Source organism: Plecotus auritus (assembly GCF_963455305.1).
Source record: "Plecotus auritus genome assembly, chromosome: 3".
Taxonomy (NCBI): domain Eukaryota; kingdom Metazoa; phylum Chordata; class Mammalia; order Chiroptera; family Vespertilionidae; genus Plecotus; species Plecotus auritus.
Genome location: NC_137772.1, coordinates 102711228 through 102731353, shown reverse-complemented (window position 1 = coordinate 102731353; position 20126 = coordinate 102711228). Strand labels below are relative to the sequence as shown.

At 43.2% G+C, this 20126-nt stretch overlaps 1 protein-coding gene and 1 pseudogene across 5 annotated transcripts in view; one reads left to right on the top strand and one right to left on the bottom strand.

Moving 5' to 3' along the window:
- SGCG (sarcoglycan gamma) overlaps positions 1–20126 on the top strand; it is a 119500-nt gene that overhangs the window by 13877 nt on the left and 85497 nt on the right. For 3 of the 4 annotated variants that reach the window (XM_080662311.1, XM_080662310.1, XM_080662309.1), the window contains one exon: positions 14969–15163. In XM_080662311.1, coding sequence (XP_080518437.1) covers positions 14969–15163 — 195 coding nt within the window. Of the gene's footprint in view, positions 1–8069; positions 8261–14968; positions 15164–20126 lie in introns of all 4 variants that reach the window. The other variant, XM_080662312.1, reaches the window with a different exon arrangement.
- On the bottom strand, positions 6132–7077 carry LOC308243293 (P2Y purinoceptor 1-like; annotated as a pseudogene). The gene has a single exon. The product of its transcript is annotated as a P2Y purinoceptor 1-like (transcript).

The following is a 20126-nucleotide window of genomic DNA, read 5'->3' as shown; positions in this document are numbered from 1 at the left end:
CCACAGTTTTTTAATCCACTCATTTGCTGACAGGGACTTAGGCTGTTTCCAAATATTAGCTATTGTAAATTGTGCTTCTATGAACATAGGGGTGCATATATCCTTTCTGATTGGTGTTTCTGGTTTCTTGGAATATAGTCCTAGAAGTGGGATTACTGGGTCAAATGGGAGTTCCATTTTTAACTTTCTGAGGAAACTCCATACTGTTCTCCACAGTGGCTGCACCAGTCTGCATTCCCACCAGCAGTACATGAGGGTTCCTTTTTCTCCACATCCTCACCAGCACTTGTCATTTGTTGATTTGTTGATGATAGCCATTCTGACAGATGTGAGATGGTATCTCATTGTCGTTTCGATTTGCATCTCAGATGATTAGTGACTCTGAGCATGTTTCATATGTCTCTGGGCCTTCGGTATGTCCTCTTTCAAAAAGTGTCTATTTATATCCTTTGCCCATATTTTGATTGGATCGTTTATGTTCCTTTTGTTAAGTTGTATGAGTTCTTTGTAAATTTTGGATATTAAACCCTTATCTGAAATATCATTGGCAAATATGTTCTCCCATGCAGTAGGCTTTCTTGTTGTTTTGTTGATTTTTTTTGCTGTACAGAAGCTTTTTATTTTGATGTAGTTCCATTTGTTTATTTTCTCCTTAATCTCCATTGCCCTAGGAGCTGTGTCTGTAAAGATATTGCTACAACATATGTCTGCTATTTTGCTGCCTATGGAGTCTTGTAGGATTTTTATGGTTTCCTGTCTTACATTTAAGTCCTTTAGCCATTTTGAGTTTGTTTTTGTGTATGGTGTAAGTTGGTGATCTAGTTTCTTTTTTCTTTTTTTGCATGTATCTGACCAAATTTCCCAGCACCATATATTGAAGAGACTGTCTTGACTCCATTGTATGCTCTTGCCTCCTTTGTCATATATTAATTGAACACAATGGCTTGGGTCGATTTCTGGATTCTCTGTTTCATTCTATTGGTCTATATGTCTGTTCTTGTGCCACTACCAGGCAGTTTTGAGAACCGTGGCTTGGTAATATAGTTTGATATCTGGTATTGTGATCCCTCCAACTTTGTTCTTCTTTCTCAGGATTGCTGTGGCTATTCGGGGTCTTTTTTTATTTCAGATGAATTTTTGGAGATTTGTTCTAGAACTTTGAAATACGTCGTTGGTGTTTTAATGGGGATTGCATTGAATCTGTAGATTGCTTTGGGTAGTATGGACATTTTAATGATGTTGATTCTACCAATCCAGGAACATGGTATGTTCTTCCATTTGTTTATGTCTTCTTCTATCTCTTTTTTCAATGTCCTGTAGTTTTCTGAGTGCAGGTCTTTTACCTCCTTAGTTAAGTTTTTTCCTAGGTATCTTAATATTTTTGGTGCAATGCTAAATGGGATTGTTTTTTTTCTTTCGTTTCTCTTTCTGTGAGTTCATTATCCTATCTAATAAAAGAGTAATATGCAAATTAACCATCATTACATTACACCCACAAAGCCATGCCCACCAGCCAATCAGGAGTGACTATGCAAATTAACCCTACCAAGATGGCTGTGGCCACACAGAGAGCAGGAGGGAGGCTTGGGTTTCCCCAGTGATGGAGGAAGCCAAGCTTTCCACACACCCTGGCCAGCCCAGGCCTCCACTCCAGGCTGCAAAGTTTCAATTATAGAAGATAAATAAATCCCAACAGAAATGGCTGCCTCCACGGAGCGAGCAGAAGGCGTGGCTCTGCTAAAGGCTACAAAGTTTCAATTGTAGAAGATAAATAAATCCCAGATACCGGGGCCTCTGCTTGGGTCGTCGGGAGGCATGGCCGGCCTGCAAACCCCAACCCTGATCCGAGACACCCTTCAGGGAAAAGCAGCTGGCCCCCACACATGCACCACGCCTCTATCCCAGTGGTCAGCAAACTGCGGCTCATGAGCGACATGTGGCTCTTTGGCCCCTTGAGTTTGTGGCTCACGAGCTGCGGTTTGCCGACCACTGCTCTAAGGTATCACCCAATTCATTGTCCTAAAGCAGTGGTCGGCAAACCGCGGTTCGCGAGCCACAAACTCAAGAGGCCAAAGAGCCACATGTGGCTCGCGAGCCGCAGTTTGCCGACCACTGCTCTATCCTATCTAATAAAAGAGTAATATGCAGATTGACCATTACTCCAACACAAAAGATGGCTGCCCCCATGTGGTCAAAGATCCTGCCCCCATGAGGACACAAGTTGGCCACCACAAGATGGCCAGCAGGGGAGGGCAGTTGGGAGGGACTAGGCCTGCAAGAGATGGCAGTTGGGGTGATCAAACCTGCAGGGGAGGGCAGTTAGGGGTGACTAGGCCTGCAGGGTAGGGCAGTTAGGCATCAATCAGGCTGGCAGAGGAGTGGTTAGGGGATGATCAGGCTGGCAGGCAGAAGTGGTTAGGGGCAATCAAGAAGGCAGGCAGGCAAGCAGTTGGGAGCCAGCAGTCTGAATTGTGAGAGGGATGTCCGACTGCCCATTTAGGCCCAATCCAGGTTGGGCCTAAACGGGCAGTCGGACATCCCTCGAGGGGTCCCAGATTGGAGAGGGTGCAGGCTGGGCTGAGGGAGATTCCCCACCCGCGTGCACGAATTTCGTGCACTGGGCCTCTAGTTGATATATAAAAGGCCATAGATTTCTGGGTGTTAATTTTGTATCCTGCTACATTGCCAAATTCATTTATTAGGTCTAGTAGTTTTTTGATGGAGTCTTTGGGGTTTTGTATGTATAGTATCATGTCATCTGTGAATAAGGACAGTTTTACTTCTTCTTTTCCAATTTGGATGCCTTTTATTTATTCTTCTTATCTGATCACTATGGCTAGCACTTCCAGTACTATATCAAACAGGAGTGGTGAAAGTGGGCATCCCTGTCTTGTTCCTGTTCTTAGGGGATATGAGTTTAGTTTTTGTCCATTGAGTATGATGTTGGCTGTAGGTTTGTCATATAAGGCTTTTATTATGTTGAGTTATGACCCCTCTAATTCCCCCTTTGCTGAGAGTTTTTATCAAGAAAGGATGCTGGATTTTGTCAAATGCTTTTTATGCATTGATTGATATGGTTATGTGATTTTTGTCTCTCAGTTTGTTTATGTGATGTATCACATTTATTGATTTGCAGATATTGCACCATCCTTGCATTCCCAGAATAAATTCCACTTGGTCATGGTGTATGATCTTCTTAGAAAAATACATGTTCCCAAAACTCAATCAAGAAGAATAAAAAACTTGAATAGGCTGATAACTACTGGAGAAATTGAAGCAGTGATGAAAACTCTTCCAGCAAACAAAAGCCCTGGTCCCACAGCTTTAGAGGGGAGTTCTACCAAGCATTCAAAGAAGAACTAAAACCTATCCTCCTCAGACTATTCCAAAAAAATTCAAGAGCAAGGCACACTTATAAGCTCTTTCTATGAAGCCAGCATTACCCTAATTTCTAAACCCGATAAAGACACTACAATAAAAGAGAACTACAGGCCAATATCGCTAATGAACATAGATGCTAAAATCCTCAACAAAATTCTAGCAAATCGGATTCAGCATTACATTAGAAAGGTCATACACCATGACCAAGTAGAATGGTGTATGATTGTTTCTTGGTGAGTTTTTGATTCTTCTTGATTGAGTTTTGGGAACACGTATTTTTCTAAGAATATGTCCATTTCCTCCAGGTTGTCCATTTTGTTGGAATAGAGTTGTTTATAGTATTTTTTCATAATCCTTTGTATTTCTGTGGGATCGGTTGTTCCTTCATTTCTTTCATTTCTGATTTTGTTTATTTGGGTCCTCTCTCTTTGTTTCTTGGTGAGCCTGGCTAGAGGTTCATCAATCTTGTTTATCCTTTCAAAGAACCAGCTCTTGGTTTTGTTGATCTTTTGTATTGTGTTTTGGTCTCTAGGTCATTTATCTCTGCCCTGATCTTTATTTTATTTTTAATTTTTTTCCACATTTCATAGTTTTATTGAGACTTTTCAGTTTTAATTGCTTATGGTAGGTACAATGATATCAAGGCTCTGCTGTTATTATCAATAGCAGATGCAAAGTTGGCTGCCATGCCTTAGACATACAGACACACACATGCACATACACAGAAACACACACACAACATTGTACATTCCTGCATGCAAACGTATAGAAAATGTACATTTCTTTTATTAGAAACACAATTGTGCACAATTAGTTTGGAATTTGTTAAGCTACCATTGATTTAGATAAACCTGAGAAAGCTCAAAAAGTCAAGTAACACTGTTTCCATACTGCTCATTCAATGTCACTATTAATCACAAGGAAACCCAGTTCAATTATCTATATTCAGTCACAGATAATATAAAAATGAACATTTTTGCAAAAGCACAGACTACAATTCAAATTCACAAATTTTGATATGTCACGTATATCCCCCTTTATATTAATTTGTAATGACGTGTATAATACAATGTACAACAGAATAAAAATGTAACAGAATTCAGCAGCCTAATATAATACAGTTATCACTATTAACACTTGGAATTAAAGTTATCAACTGAAAAAATGAAACACTAAAATTAATAGCAGTGTTAAACTTGCTGGTAGTGTGTTACTTAGAAACTCCATCTCAAAGAAATTAAGATTATACTATTTCACCTTAAAAAGAAACACAGCACAGAAATTTAAGCAGAACTAAGCACAGTAACAGATTACACCAGCTGTCTTCTTCTCTCCCCATCTCCCTAAAGTTTTTCTCTAAATTCTAATGTTGCTTCAATAGTGCCCAACCCACCAGACTTCTAAGTGAATCTACTTTGAAGTTAGGACAAGCATTGCATTGGGAAATAGAAGCTCTGATCATATTTGAGGGTACAATTCTAAATGTCCTGAAAAGACAATATCAACTTTTCTATAATTTTATATACAGACCCAGATGTTTTCTATTTGCTATAGATCTAATAATAGTTTGACACCAAATTGTATCTGTATAGAAAGAACCTTAAATAAAAAGTTAAATGTGCAAAAGGGTATCTAGAATAAATCAATTATATCACAAAACAGATTTCCCTATTTTAAATGTAAAAAATCTGAAGACAAAAATTTCAAGATACTAATATTCGAAAAGCATCATAATATACAATAATTCATTTTATGTATGTATCATTTATTATGCAAATATACCAGTGCAACATTAATATTACACTATTACATTAATGTTGCACTGGTATATTTATTATGCAAATATACCAGTGCAACATTAATATTGTACATTGTAATAAATATAATTTACATCAGTATGTGGGATCTTTCAAGAAAGTCTTTCAATCTGTACAACTGAAGAACTGTAAGCTTCATTAATAAATACTATGATAGTTACAATTTGATCAGCAAAATTAAAGCTTCAATAGATCTCTTACTAGTTACACATCTTTATTGTCACTGGTCCAATTCCAGCAGCTCTAAGCACTGTTATCTTTTGTATCCAAAGGCAGTGTAGTGTACTGCCAGCGTAGATGAGAACACTTACAGGACATAGGTCCACATCACAATTGAACTTTGTAAGAATTTTTAGCCAAGGACTGGAATTGAAGAATTCTGTAAAGTACAATAACAGATTTCATACATTGCTGTCTGTCTGTAGTTTTAATGTTTCCACATCCCCCAAACCCCAACAGAGAGTTGTTATCCAACCTTTTTATTACAAAGAATGGTCTTGAAAGGGTCAAGAGTTCCGTAGCTGGCTGAGTGGCAATGCCATGGTTATAACTCTGAATTCTACACTCATGCTCTATCTCTTCTTGGTTTGTCTTTTTATCATTTCAATGCAAACTTGTTCATGTTCGAAGAGTCAAAGATGTAAGTTGTGTGCCATAAGACACCTTGAACTTGGCAATAAAATAGTTTTGTATTGTGAAATTTAGTTAACTGATAATTCCCATAATTTTAGCAATACTTTCATCAAAATGCCAACAGACTTCTGCCTTTATTAAAATACTTATTAATATCATCATAGGTCAAGAATCAGATTGTAAGATCACTGCTTCATCCTGACCCTCATTTCACCATTAGCACACACAGACTCTTCCCAGAGACCTCTTTTTGCCTGGAAGGTGTCAGTGAGATCATGCTTGTTACTATTTGACATGCATTCACATGCCACCATTGTCTACTGCGGGATGTTCGAAGCTAAAGAAGAAACACTCTGGAAAAAAAAAGAAACATGCCACGAAGTAAAAGGGCATTTTGTAGTCACTGTCCACCTCCTCCATGGACTCACGCTCCGCAATAAAGTTCTCCAGAAGCTGAAACAATGTACATAACGCGTACTGTAAATCAGCTGGACATCCTGAGACCATGTAAATGGATTTCCTCCTCAGAGGCGAGTTGTCCAGGTCTTTGTAAATCAAAGCTCTCACAATTAAGCCATAACAGCCCAGAATCAGCACCAAGGGGATACAGAACATGGCCACGGTCGTGCACCTGCTGTAGATGAAATAACTTCGCAGGTACTCGTCTGTGGTGGTGTCGTAGCAGGTGATGGTTTTGTTTTTCCGGACCCCGGTGCCAGAGTAGAAGAGGATGGGGAGATGCCCAGGACCACGATGAGCCACACCAGCACGCTGATGTAGACAGCGTTCTTCTTCTTGAGCCTGCCCAGCGACTTGAGCGGGTACACCACGCTGCTATAGTGGTACGTGCTGATGCAGGTGAGAAACAAGATGCTGCCGTAGAGGTTCACGTGGAAGATGAACCTCTGCAGCTTACACATGGCATCCTCAAAGATCCAGTCGGTCTTGTTAAAGTAGTAGAAGATGAGCACGGGCAGAGTCAGCACGTACAAGAAGTCAGCCACGGCCAAGTTGATCATGTACACGGAGATGCCTCTCCACGGCTTCATGTGGAAGACGAACATCCAGATGGTCACACTGTTGCCTAGGAAGCCGATGATGCACACCAAGATGTACATGATCAGCAGGTAGAAGAACTGGAAGCCCGTCTTGGTCAGCGAACATCTGAACGAGGCAGCGACCATGGCCCGGCCAGAAAGGCAGCGTCCGTCGGGTTGGGGACCGCCGTACACAGCACCTTGGCCATTCTCCAGTCTGGGACTTAGGCGGAGGCTCCCAGGGGTGAAAGGCGGCGAGAGGGCCGCTGAGGCGATGGCGGCGAGGGGCGCAGCACTCATCGGAAAAGCGGGCCGACGGAAGGGAGCGGGCACCAAGGATCCCCGCGGGAGGTGGCGGGGGGTTGGCCCACGCCGGCTCCAGCCCGCGTCCACAGGCCATGAAATCTGCCAGAGGCTGGGACTGAACCGGGCTGGCAGGAGGGCCAACAACTTCCCCATCCAGCTGGCAGCGCCGAGGTTACACAACAGGGCCCGCAGGGCACCGCAGTCGCCAACTTTCTGACTGCGCTTTCCTGAGGGACGGCTGGTCTATGTCCGGGGCTCAGCCAGACCCAGCCAAACTCACTGTGTCGCCCTCTGGCGTGGGGATTGCGTTCCCCAGCCTCCTTCCCGGAGAGATCAACTTCGTTTGAGCATCTTCCTCCTCCCCACCTTCCAAGTAGGCAGCTCTGCTCTGGGGCCCCGCGCTGCTCCCGCGTGGCTGCAGACCCTTGCACTTTTGGATCGCCTCCGTTCACTGTTGGTACTGCTCCCGGACCCTTCTCCAGGCCCTGCAAAGTCCCGAGTGCAGGGGGCTGGCGGGAGAGCTGGCTCCCCGGCAGGGTGGGCGGAGTCTGCTCTGATCTTTATTATCTCCTTTCTTGTGCTTACACTGTGCTTTTCTTGTTGCTTTCTTTCTAACTCTTTGAGTTGTAGGGTGAGATAATTTATTAGCATTTTTCTTGTTGTTTTTTTTTGGTTTGTTTGTTTGTTTGTTTTAGGTAGGCCTGTAGCGCTATAAACTTCTCTCTCAAAACTGCTTTCACTGTGTCCCATAAATTTTAGATTGTTATCTTTTCATTGTCATTTGTTGCCATGATGCTTTTTATTTCTTCTTTGATCTCATTGGTAACCCAATCATTGTTTAATAGCATGCTGTTTAGCCTCCAAGTGTTTGATTTTTTCATTGTTTTTATTGTAGTTGATTTCTCCTTTACGCCTTTGTGATCTAAGAAGATGCTTGATATGATATTTATCTTCTTGGTATTGAAGAGATTTTGCCTGTGTCCCAATATGTGGTCTATCTTTGAAAGTGACCCATGTGCACTTGAGAAGAATGTATATTCTGTGGCTTTGGGGTTTAGAAGATGTCAATGAATTCCATCTGATCTAGTGAGTCATTTATTGATGTTTCCTTATTGATTTTTTGTCTAGATAACTTATCCAGTGATGTCAGTGGGGTATTAAAGTCCCCTACTATGACTGTAATGCTGTCAATCTCTCTCCTGATATCCTCCAGAAGTTTTTTTTATTTATTTGGGTGCTCCTGTATTGGGTGCATATATGTTTATCAGAGTTATATCTTCTAGTTGAATTGCTCCCTTTAGTATTATGAAGTGGCCTTCCTTATCTCTTTTTATGGCCCTTCACTCTGAGGTCTAATTTTTCAGATAGAAGTTTTGCTACCCCAGCTTTTTTTTCATTTCCATTCACCTGAAATTTTTTTTTGCATCCCTTCACTATCATTCTGTGTGTGTCCTTTGTTCTGAGGTGGGTTTCCTGTAGACAGCAGATATATGGGTCATGTTTTCTTATCCATTCAACTACCTATGTCTTTTGATTGGGGCATTTAATCCATTTACATTTAAAGTTATTATTGATAGGTAATTGTTTGTTGCCATTTTTATTCTTTATGCCTGTGTTCCTTCTTCCCTTACTATTTCTTCTTTTTACAGCAGACCCTTTAGCATTTCTTGCATTGCTGGTTTGGTGGTAATAAACTCCCTTAGTCCTTTTTTGTCTGTGAAGCTCCTGATTTTACCCTCAATTTTGATTGATAGCCCTGCTGGATATAGTATTCTTGGATTCAGACCCTTGCTTTGCATGACTTTGTATATTTCATCCCATTCCCTTCTGGCCTGATTTGTTTCTGTTGAGAAATCAGTTGCTAGTCTGATGGGAGATCCTTTGCATGTAACTTTCTGTTTCTCTCTGGCAGCCTTTAAGATTCTTACTTTGTCGTTGGTGTTTGCCAAATTAATTATAATGTGTCTTGGTGTCAGTCTTTTGGGGTTCATTTTGTTTGGGACTCTGTGAGCTGCTTGAACTTGTGTGAGTTTTTTCTTCCCAATATCAGGGTAGTTTTCTGTCAATATTTCTTCAAACAGGTTTTCTATTCCTTGCTCAGTTTCCTCTCCTTCTGGCATCCCCGATTATGCGAATGTTGTTTAATTTTGTGTTGTCCCAAAATTCCCTTAGGCTCTCCTCCTGATTTTTAAGTGTTTTTTTCTAGATGCTGCTCTGCTTGGGTATTTTTTCCTACCTTGTCTTCTAGCTCACTGCTGTGGTCCTCCACTTCTTCTAATTTACTGTTGATGCTTTCTATTGAGTTCTTTGTTGCAGCAATGTCATTTTTCATTTCTTCTTGGTTTTTCTTCATTTCCTCTTGGTTCTTACATATATTGTTGAATTTGTCTTCCAACCTTTTCAGCATCCTTATGACCCTTACTCTGAATTCTTTCTCTGACATATTGCTTGCCTCCATTTCGTTTACTTCCTTTTCTGGTGAGTCCTCCTTTTTTCGTATGTGCGCTGTTTCTTTGTCTCCACATGATCACCCCTCTCAGGGTGTCTGGTTATGTAGCTCTCTTTCTCCTGCATTGCCTTAAAGGCACAAAATACAACACAATAAGACACAATGCACAGGGCACCAAACACAAATATATTCATGATACTAATAACCCCAAATAAAGGTGACCACCAGAGAAAAATGAACTAGGGGACAGAAAAGAGTGCAAAAATGATACTGAGAAAAGGAAAAAAATGTAAGAGAGAAAAGAAAGAGAATAAAAGAGAAGGGGAAAAAATATATGTATATGGGGAGAAAACCCCAATAAAACAACAATTAATCCAAGAAATGCAAACAACAAACACCCAAACAACAAACAGTCAGATGAATCTGAGCAGGCAGAGCTTATTTCCATAAGGTAAGGGCAAAGAATTGAATGAATGGGGAAATAGCTGCAATTCAGTATAGAGGAAGTAGAAAGAGAATGAGTGTATAAGAGGAAAAATAGAAAAAAATACAAAAAAAGAAAAAATATATATTAAAAATCTCTCTTTATAAAAAACCAGCAGCCATAACACTGCAATGACTGGATGACTGGTCACTATGACTCCCAGCCCCTGCCCCTGGCCAGCCCCACCACTGATCAGCCTCTCTCACCCCAATTGAGGACAGGGCGGCTGGCCAACCTCCCGTGGCCCCTCACCCATGTCGGCCCCACCCCCCAGCAGGGACCTCCAACCCTATGGGGGCATGGTTGGCCTGCAAATAACCCCTATCCCCTCACCCAAGGCAGCTACACCCCTAGCGGGGATTCCCACCTCAATTGGGGGCATGATCAGCCTGAAAACCATCCACGGCTCCTCGCCCAGGCCAGCCCCATCCACAGGTGGGACTCCTACCCCAATGGGGGCATGGCTGACCTGCAAACCACCCATGGCTCCTCGCCCATGCCAGCTCCACCCCCCCACGGGGACCTCCACCCCAATGGCAACATGGCTGGCCTGAAAATCACCCCCATCCCCTCACCCAGGCTGGCCCTACCTCCCGCAGGAACCCCCCACCCTGATCAGGGGCTTGGCCCCTCACTCAAGCCCTCTCTACCCCCAATGGGGACCCCCACCTCAATTGGGGGCATGGCCGGCCTGCAAACCACCTGTGGCCCCTTGCCCAGGCTGGCCCACCTCCAGGGGCAACCCCCCACCCCAATCGGTGGTGTGGCTCCTCACCCAGGTGGCCCTGCCCCCAGCAGGGACCCCCATCCTGATTGAGGGTGTGGCCAGCCTGAAAACTACCTGTGGCTCCTCACCCAGGCCAGCCACACCCCCCAGTGGAACCCCCACCTTGATAGGGGGCATGGCCAACCTGCAAACCACCCACTGCCCCTCACCCCGGCCAGTCCCGTTCCCCAGCGGGGACCCCCCGCCCAGATCCAGGGCCCCCATCTGGGCAGGCCAGCTGGCCCCCACCTGTGCACCAGGCCTCTATCCTGTATAACAAAAGGGTAATATGCAAATTGACCCTAAATGTGGAATGATCAGGATAACCATTGGACCAGTCACTATGAGGCGCACTGACCACTTCTAGGTTCCTTTCCCCTTCCTGCCAGTCACCCCACACACAGAGGGCAAACCATAGCAGGGGCGGGGCAGGTGAGCAGGCAGTAACAGCCTACCTCTCAGTCCCTTCCTACAGCCATCAGGCACTGATCACCCTATGCTGGAGGTGGGGTGTGGGTGGTGGTGGGTTTTGGGTCTGGCTGTGGGCAGCCGGGGAGGATGGCCCTGATCATAGGCCAGGCGTAGGCACCATACCCACGCACAAATTTCATGTACTGGGCCTCTAGTATGTATATTCTTTAATCTATCTATGTATTTGTTTACTATTGGAAAAGGAGAATAGAGAGTAGATAGGCCTGAGTTGGTGATTGGAATTAATTAAGCTATTAGTTACTAATAATTAGTAGAAGAAAAGAACAAGTGAGGAGAGGAAAAACAGAAGCAAAAAAAAAAAAGAAAAAGAAAACTAACCAACAGTCAAACAAATAACAATAAGACAGAAAGAAAGAAAAAAACAGAGGAAGAAAAAAAAAATGGATAGTGAAGAAAAAAAAGAGAGAAGTGTGCATGGACTTAGAGCAGAGGAGAGGAAATTAGATATATTAATAAGATTAATTTTTAACAGTAAAAAGAAAGGATAGAGAAAAACTAAAACAGGAACAGGGTAACAGAAATTGGATGATAAAGGGGAAAAGTGAGGAAGGGAGTGTTGGGATAAAGGAAAAATTGAGATGGAGTAAAATAATGCTAAATAAAAATAAAATGTAGAACACTAATCCTAAATAAAAATAAAATAAAAGGTAAAATTATATATATTAAAACCTAAGCAATTGCTTGAACATTCAACCGGTAGCTATGACACACACTGACCACCAAGGGGAAGACACTCAGTGCATAGGCATGGAAACATGGAACAGACTAATGAATCTCAGAGGGGAGGAGGGAGTGTGGGAAGAGATTAACCAAAGATTTTATTTGCATACTAGAGGCCTGGTGCATGGATTCATGCACCAGTGGGGTCCTTTGGCCTGGCCTGTAGGTTAGAGGGCTGAAACCTGCAGTCCAAAATCCCCTGAGGGGTCCCAGATTGCAAGAGAGCACAGGACAGGCCAAGGGACCCCACTGGTTCACAAATCTGTGCACTGGGCCTCTAGTAGTAATAATAATAATAATAATTAAAAATAAAAATCCTATCTAATAAAGAGATAATATGCAAATTGACCATCACTCCAACATACAAGATGACCGCCCCCATGTGGTCAAAGATGGCCACCCCCACATAGACACAAAATGGCCACCACAAGATGGCTGGCAGGGGAGGGCAGTTGTGGGCGATCAGGCCAGCAGGGGAGGGAGGTTGGGAGGGACCAGGCCTGAAAGGGAGGGCAGTTGGGGGCGATGAAGCCTGCTGGGGAGGACAGTTGGGGGGACCAGGCCTGCAGGGGAGGGCAGTTAAGGGTGACCAGGCCAGCAGGGGAGGGGAGTTAGCGGTGACCAGGCCTGCAGGGGAGGGTAGTTAGGGGTGACCAGGCCTGCAGGGGAGAGCAGTTGCGGCGGGGGGGACAACGCCTGCAGGGGAGGGCAGTTGGGGGGAGCCAGACCTACAGGGGAGGGCAGTTAGGGGTGACAAGGCCAGCAGGGGAGGACAGTTAGGGGCAATCAGGTCGGCAGGGGAGCAGTTAGGCATCAATCAGGCTGGCAGGGGAGTGGTTAAGGGGTGATCAGGCTGGCAGGCAGAAGCGGTTAGGGACAATCAGACAGGCAGGCAGGTGAGCAGTTGGGAGCCATCAGTCCTGGATTGTGAGAGGGATGTCCCAGATTGGAGAGGGTGCAGGCTGGGCTGAGGGACGCCCTCCCCCCCTGCCCCATGCACGAATTTCATGCACTGGACCTCTAGTATAATAATTAAAAAAAGGAAAATCAAGTGAGAAAAAAATTTGGTTTCTTAAGTAAAAGGTAAAAAATAAAAAAAAGTGAAGTAGTGAAGGTCATTCACTTCCTCCACTGTTCTGCTTGGCACGTCTGTTTTCTGTCAGATAGTCTGCACAGTATTGAAATTTCCTTTGATCCACCACTCCTCTGTGTCATAAGCCACAATCCTGTTTTCAAGCTCCCTGCTTCCTTTGTTTCTCAGCCTGCCTTTAGTTGTATTTACACAATACTCAATTTCTGATACAACCCCTGGGTGGCAGTGTTTCTGTATTAATATCCAAGGCTAAAAGGCCCCTCTACCCAGTGTTTAGATTGTTTTTTCCCTGCTGCACTTAATACTGGGTTGGAGGGACGGACTGCCCCAGAGCTGGTTTCCTGTTCGTCTCTCCCCACTCTGATCCCAAGTTTCCACAAAAACAACTTCCCCCTGCAGTCTCGGTGAGTGTTTTTAATTGTAAGAGCCTATAGACTGCTTTCTGCAAGCAAAAGCAAGGAGTTAGAAAGGAAAAAGGCCAAAGCCGACTCGCTTCTTTTTCCCCTGGCACTGTGCAGCCAGTATAGAACTTCAGGCTGCCTTTTGGGGCCCAGCCCAGCTGTGGGCTAATATCTAGAGTCCCCTTCTGCCAGCAGTCCTGTGGACCTCCTTCCACATTCTAGGGTTACACTTACCCCAACAGCTACAGATTTTGTGGGGCGCAGTGTTCCTCTTAGACTTTCTCCCTCCAGCCTGGATCCCAGATCTCACCTTTCTCTAGGCAATATCTGACCTTTCTGTCCATGGATTGCCTCACCAGCTGTGTGTAATTCATCAGTTCTGGGTGGGTGTTGTTCAATTCAGCTGTTCCTTCTATCTGCTCTGTGAGAAGGCGCAGGGCCCATCCACATATTCAGTACCGCTTTGTCTCCCCCTGGACAGACAGGTGCCCGCAGTTGGGGAGGCTGGAGTCCCAGTGTTCATGGGTTCACAGCTGAGACAGCTGGTCCCTGGGAGTTGTGGTTGTAGGGTCCTTGGAGGTATCTGAGGTCTCTCCAGTTGAAGGTAAGGCTGGGCATCCAATCGCAGCCGGTCTCCCCTTAAAGATGGCACAGTCTCTGTGACAGAGCTGGCTGCTCCAGGAGAGATTTCAGCAGCAGTAGAGGCTGCCTGGCCAGGGAAACCCGGTCTGCCAGTTTCCAATAGTCCTGTGGAATATAGCTGTCCCTCACTCACAAATACAGACACTCCCCGCACGTCCACACACTCTCCTTTCATTCTCTCACTCACACACTATCTCGCAGCCTGCCGTCCTGTCAGCAGCCATCTTCTGGATTCTATTTTTTAGAAGACATGTAGGTGCTAGCTTGATTTTCCTCTCACCAAACCTTTTAAGAACTTGATAATTTGATTATTTTTAAGTTGATAATTTAATTAAAAGTTTAACCCTGCAGAATTTTGAAAGCTATATATACTGTATATTGAACCTACTGATTAAAATCTGAAAATATGGCCATTGGACTTGAAATGGGTATGTCACATCTAAAACAATTTGCATGACAAATTAAATATCATTCTGTGGATGAAATATAGCGACCTATTTCAAAGTAATATTTTATTCTACTTTTAAAAATAATTAATTTTGGAAATTTATTATTGGGATAAAAATATTTTGTTGGAATCATAATAAATCAGTATTGACAAACAAGTTCTTTCTGTCTATCCCTCCTTTTCTCCCTGTCTCCTTCCCTCTCTCTTCCTCTTCCCTGCTCTCCTACTCTCCCTTCTCTCTCCTTTTGTCCATCTTCCTTCCCCCACTCTTCTCACACCCTGATCCCACCCCATGGCAGATGGTACGTGAACAGTACACTACAGCCACAGAAGGCACCCACATAGAGAGGCCAGAGAACCAGTGTGTCTACAAAATTGGCATTTATGGCTGGAGAAAACGTTGCCTCTACTTATTTGTTCTTTTTTTACTCATCATCCTTCTTGTGAATTTTGCTCTTGCAATTTGGATTCTTAAAGTGATGTGGTTTTCCCCAGTAAGTATTTATTTTATTTTTATCTATCTATTATCTATCTATCATCTGTCTATCATCTATCTATCTATCTATCTATCTATCTATCTATCTATCTATCTATCTATCATTTACTAGAGGCCCGGTGCATGAAATTTGTGCAAGGGGGGGGGGGATTCCCTCAGTGCAGCCTGCATCCTTTCCAATACGGGACCCAGGGATTGGGCCTAAACCGGCAGTCGGACATCCCTCTCACAATCTGGGGTGAGTGGCTCCTAACTGCTCACCTGCCTGCCTGCCTGATCACCCCTAACCACCCCCCCGGCCGACCTGGTCGCCCCCAACTGTGCCCCCCACTGTCCTGGTTACCCCTGACTGCTCCCTCTGCCAGCCTGGTCACCCCCAACTACCCCCTCTGCTGGCCTGGTCACCCCCAACTGCCCCCTGTGACAGCCTGGTCACCCCATGCAGCCTGCTGTACAGTCTTTGGTCATCTCTCACTAACCCCCCTGCCGGCCTGGTCACCCCATGCAGCCTGTTTGTTCAGTTGTTTGGTCATCCCTCACTAACCCCCCTGCCAGCCTGGTCGCCCCATGCAGCCTGCTTGTTTCATTGTTTGGTCGTCCCTTACTAACCCCCCTGCCAGCCTGGTCGTAGGCAGCCATCTTGTGAGGGCATGATGGTCAATTTGCATATTACCTCTTTATTATATAGGATTGCTGGTTGGCATGTTCTGGTTATGTTTGCATCATCACTTCATCCATATTGTATTGGTAGAAGCTTTCTTTAATGTAATTAATGTTTGTTTCCTATCTGTATCAGAATTTTCAGTAGCAAAAATACATATAATACTTTTCCTTTTTACCCTTTTAAATAATTTCATTGTAAACTATATACTTTGTTGGGTTTTGTTTGTTTTATTATAATTTTTATTAGTAATTATCTTTACATGGGGGAAAATTGTAATAATCTTGAGTTTATGGTTTATGGTTGGTTGAGTCATGATTGCTTAATAATTGTTTAATTCTTTAATTGGTAAAATTTTGTTATATTTTTCTAATCTCATTAGTTTATAAATACTATTTAGATGGTACTTTCTCATTTTTAAAAAATCTACATGCTGACATGCAATAAATTCATGTCTACATTTCAACATTTAATAAGTAAAATATAACTAGTCCTAAGGCATTCATATTTTTAAACAGCTGCATGTTTCTAAGATAGCTAATTTTATATGCTCTGACAATATTTTGTGTATTTTTTGAAAAAACATTTATATAATGTAGAATGTAAAATAATTACAGTTAGAAAAAAATGCTGCAGTGGATACCATATGTAGGTTAATCTGCTCCTCACATTTATTTTGAAGGTGTGATATAGGCATGGTTTTTTCCAAGAACAATAGTTTTAGCATTCAGTCTGAAATACCTCCTATTAATTAGTATCCTTAACTTTCTATGCAATAATTTATTTTCTGCCATAATTTTATAGGCAGTAGACATATTTTTTTTGTTGTTGCAATAATAAATAAATATTTATATTTTCACACATTCAAAGAGGTAAAATACCAATCCAGTAAAAATATAGCTTGAAACGTGTGTTAATATTTTTAACATACATTTAATATAAATGCATTTAAAATATTTAATATAAGTATATAATATATTATAAATTATATATAAATATTACACATAAATATATTTAAATTGTGAATTTTTTCTTTAAAACTTATAGCAACAATATTTTTACAGTATAACAATAATGTTTAGTTCCATAGGACAGCTTCTCTTTATAAACGCAGCACAATATATGGTATGCATGTTTGGTACATCACCTGCCTTTTATGTCTAAATTTAAAATATCTTATTTTTTTGGAGACTGAATCAAGGTAGAACTCCTCAAATTATAAGCTATGGAATCTGTCAGGGAAGTCTCCTGACTAGAGGACCCTGCATCAACCTGTGGTCAGTCCCTCAGTTAGCAGAATGCTAAGAAGGAAAATTTACTGCCAGTAAGACCCTTAGAAGGGCCTGGGAGAAAGAGGAAGCCATCTCATAGCCCTGCATGGGCAGGGGACAGCAAGATTTTAATAGTCTCTTGCACCAGCAACTAAGCTCCATCATGTCTTATTTAAGAGGATCAAAATTCATAAACTTAATTTTGTTGCTTTGGGTTTTTCATGATATCTAGAATGTACTATGAAAACCAAAATCAAATTTAATGATAATAATGACAATTACTAAAATGTCTTTGTATTATTAAATATATTAATTTTACTTTTTAAAAAATACTACCTGGTTTATGCTGTAATAGGCAAAATTCTAAGAAGTCTTTTCCCATGACCTCCATCCAGGTGTTATCCTGTATAATCCCCTTGAGTATGGGTAGTACCTGTGATTAGCCAACAGAATTTGGCAAAAGTGATGGGATTGGGTTACATTGGCCAACAGAATTTGGCAAAAGTGATGGGATTGGGTTACATTGTATAGCAGAGGTTGAAGGGACTTTGCAGATATAATTAAGGTTCCAAATCAGTTGGGTTTTAATTAAAGGGAAATTATCCTGAGTGGACCTGATTTAATTAGACAAATGACCTTAAGACCTTTGATGAGAGATTCTCCCACAAGCCTTGAAGGCATGAGATGCCATGTTATGAGGGTCAATGAGGGGGCCACTTGGCAAGGAACTGCGGATGGCCCCTAGGAGCTGATAGTGCCCCCTGACTGACAGCCAGAAGAAAAATGGAGACCACACTCCTACTCCCACAAGGAACTATCAACCACCACAAAAGCTGGAAAAAAAAAAACACCCCAAGCTCCAGAAAGGAACCCATCCTCACTGATATATCAGCTGTATGAGACCCAGAGCATTAACCAAAATCCTGACCCATGGAAACTGTGAGATAGGAAATAGGTATTGCTAAGCTACTACATTTGTGAAAATTTGTTACATGGCAATAGAAAATTAGTATAGTGTTATTCCATTATTCAAAAATGTGTTTCATTTCTTTTTTTTTTTTCAAATATATTTTATTGATATTTTACAGAGAGGAAGGGAGAGGGATAGAGAGCTAGAAACATCGATGAGAGAGAAACATCGATCAGCTGCCTCCTGCACATCTCCTACTGGGGTTGTGCCCGCAACCAAGGTACATGCCCTTGACCGGAATCGAACCCTTCAGTCCGCAGGCCAACGCTCTATCCACTGAGCCAAACCGGTTTCGGCTGTTTCATTTCTTTTACTGGATATTGACACCCCCCAAAAAAAGAAAAGAAAACAAAAATTAAAAACTCTAAAATACCTAAATGAACTTACCTGATGATCTATATTCTTAGTCATTAATTGTTAGAGAAATATTTAATTTTTTCTTTATGTTGCTAGATATTGATATCCTATCTAATAAAAGAGTAATATGCAAATTAACCATCACTCCGCTACACTCACAAGCCACACCCACAAGCCACGCCCATCAGCCAATCAGGAGCGACTATGCAAATTAACCCTACCAAGATGGCTGTGGCCACACAGAGAGCAGGAGGGAGGCTTGGGTTTCCCTGGTGATGGAGGAAGCCAAGCTTTCCACACACTCTGGCCAGCCCAGGGCTCTACTTAAGGCTACAAAGTTTCAATTATAGAAGATAAATTAATCCCAACAGAAATGGCAGCAGCCATGGAGCTGGAGAGAGCAGGAGGCTAGGGTGGCCCCCAGCAATGGAGGAAGCCAAGTTTCTGCAGCTCTGGCCTGCTTTGGCCTCCGCTTAAGGCTACAAAGTTTCAATTATAGAAGATACATAAATCCCAAAAGAAATGGCTGCCGCCACAGAGCAAGCAGAAGGCTTGGCTCCGCTCCAGGCTACAAAGTTTCAATTGTAGAAGATAAATAAATCCCAGATCCCAGGGCCTCTGCTTGGGTCGCCAGGGGGCGTGGCCAGCCTGCAAACCACCACAGGCCCCTTGCCCAGGCCACCCCACACCCCAAGGGAATGCCCACCCTGATCCGGGATACACACCCTGATCCGGGATACCCTTCAGGGCAAACCAGCTGGCCCCCACCCATGCACCAGGCCTCTATCCTATCTAATAAAAGAGTAATATGCAGATTGACCATCACTCCAACACACAAGATGGCTGCCCCCATGTGGTCAAAGATCCTGCCCCCATGTGGACACAAGATGGCCACCACAAGATGGCCAGCAAGGGAGGGCAGTTGGGAGGGACCAGGCCTGCAGGGGAGGGCAGTTAGGGGTGAGCAGAGGAGGGAAGTTGGGGGAAACAGGCTGGCAGGGGAGCAGTTAGACATCAATCAGGCTGGCAGGGGGTGGCTAGGAGGTGATCAGGCTGGCAGGCAGAAGCGGTTAGGGGCAATCAGGAAGGCAGGCAGGTGAGCAGTTGGGAGCCAGCAGTCCTGGATTGTGAGAGGGATGTCCAACTGCCCGTTTAGGCCCAATCCTACCTGGATCGGGCCTAAACAGGCAGTTGGACATCCCTCGAGGGGTCCCAGATTAGAGAGGGTGCAGGCTGGGCTGAGGGACACCCCCCACCCCCATGCACGAATTTCGTGCACCGGGCCTCTAGTCTTTTAAATAACTGAGTAAACAGCAACAAGATAAATGATTTAGCCTAATCTAATAATGTATATTTTAACCACTCATTACCTGGGAAGTTATTTCATTATAAAGTAAATTATTTCTTTTTTAAAAATTTATCTTTATTGTTGAAAGTATTACAGATGTCCCCCTTCTCCCACATTGACTTCCCTCCTCCCTACTCCCTCCCTATTCCTGGCTCTTCCCCAGGCCTTTAACCCACTATTGTCTGTGTCCATGGGTTACTCATATATGTATATAAGTTCTTTGGTTGATCTCTCCCCTCCCCCCACTTCCCTTTGAGGATCTTCAATCTATTGCATGTGTCTCTGGATCTATTTTGTTTGTCAGTTTATTTTGTTCATTAGATTCTACATACAGTAGGTCCTCGGGTTACATCG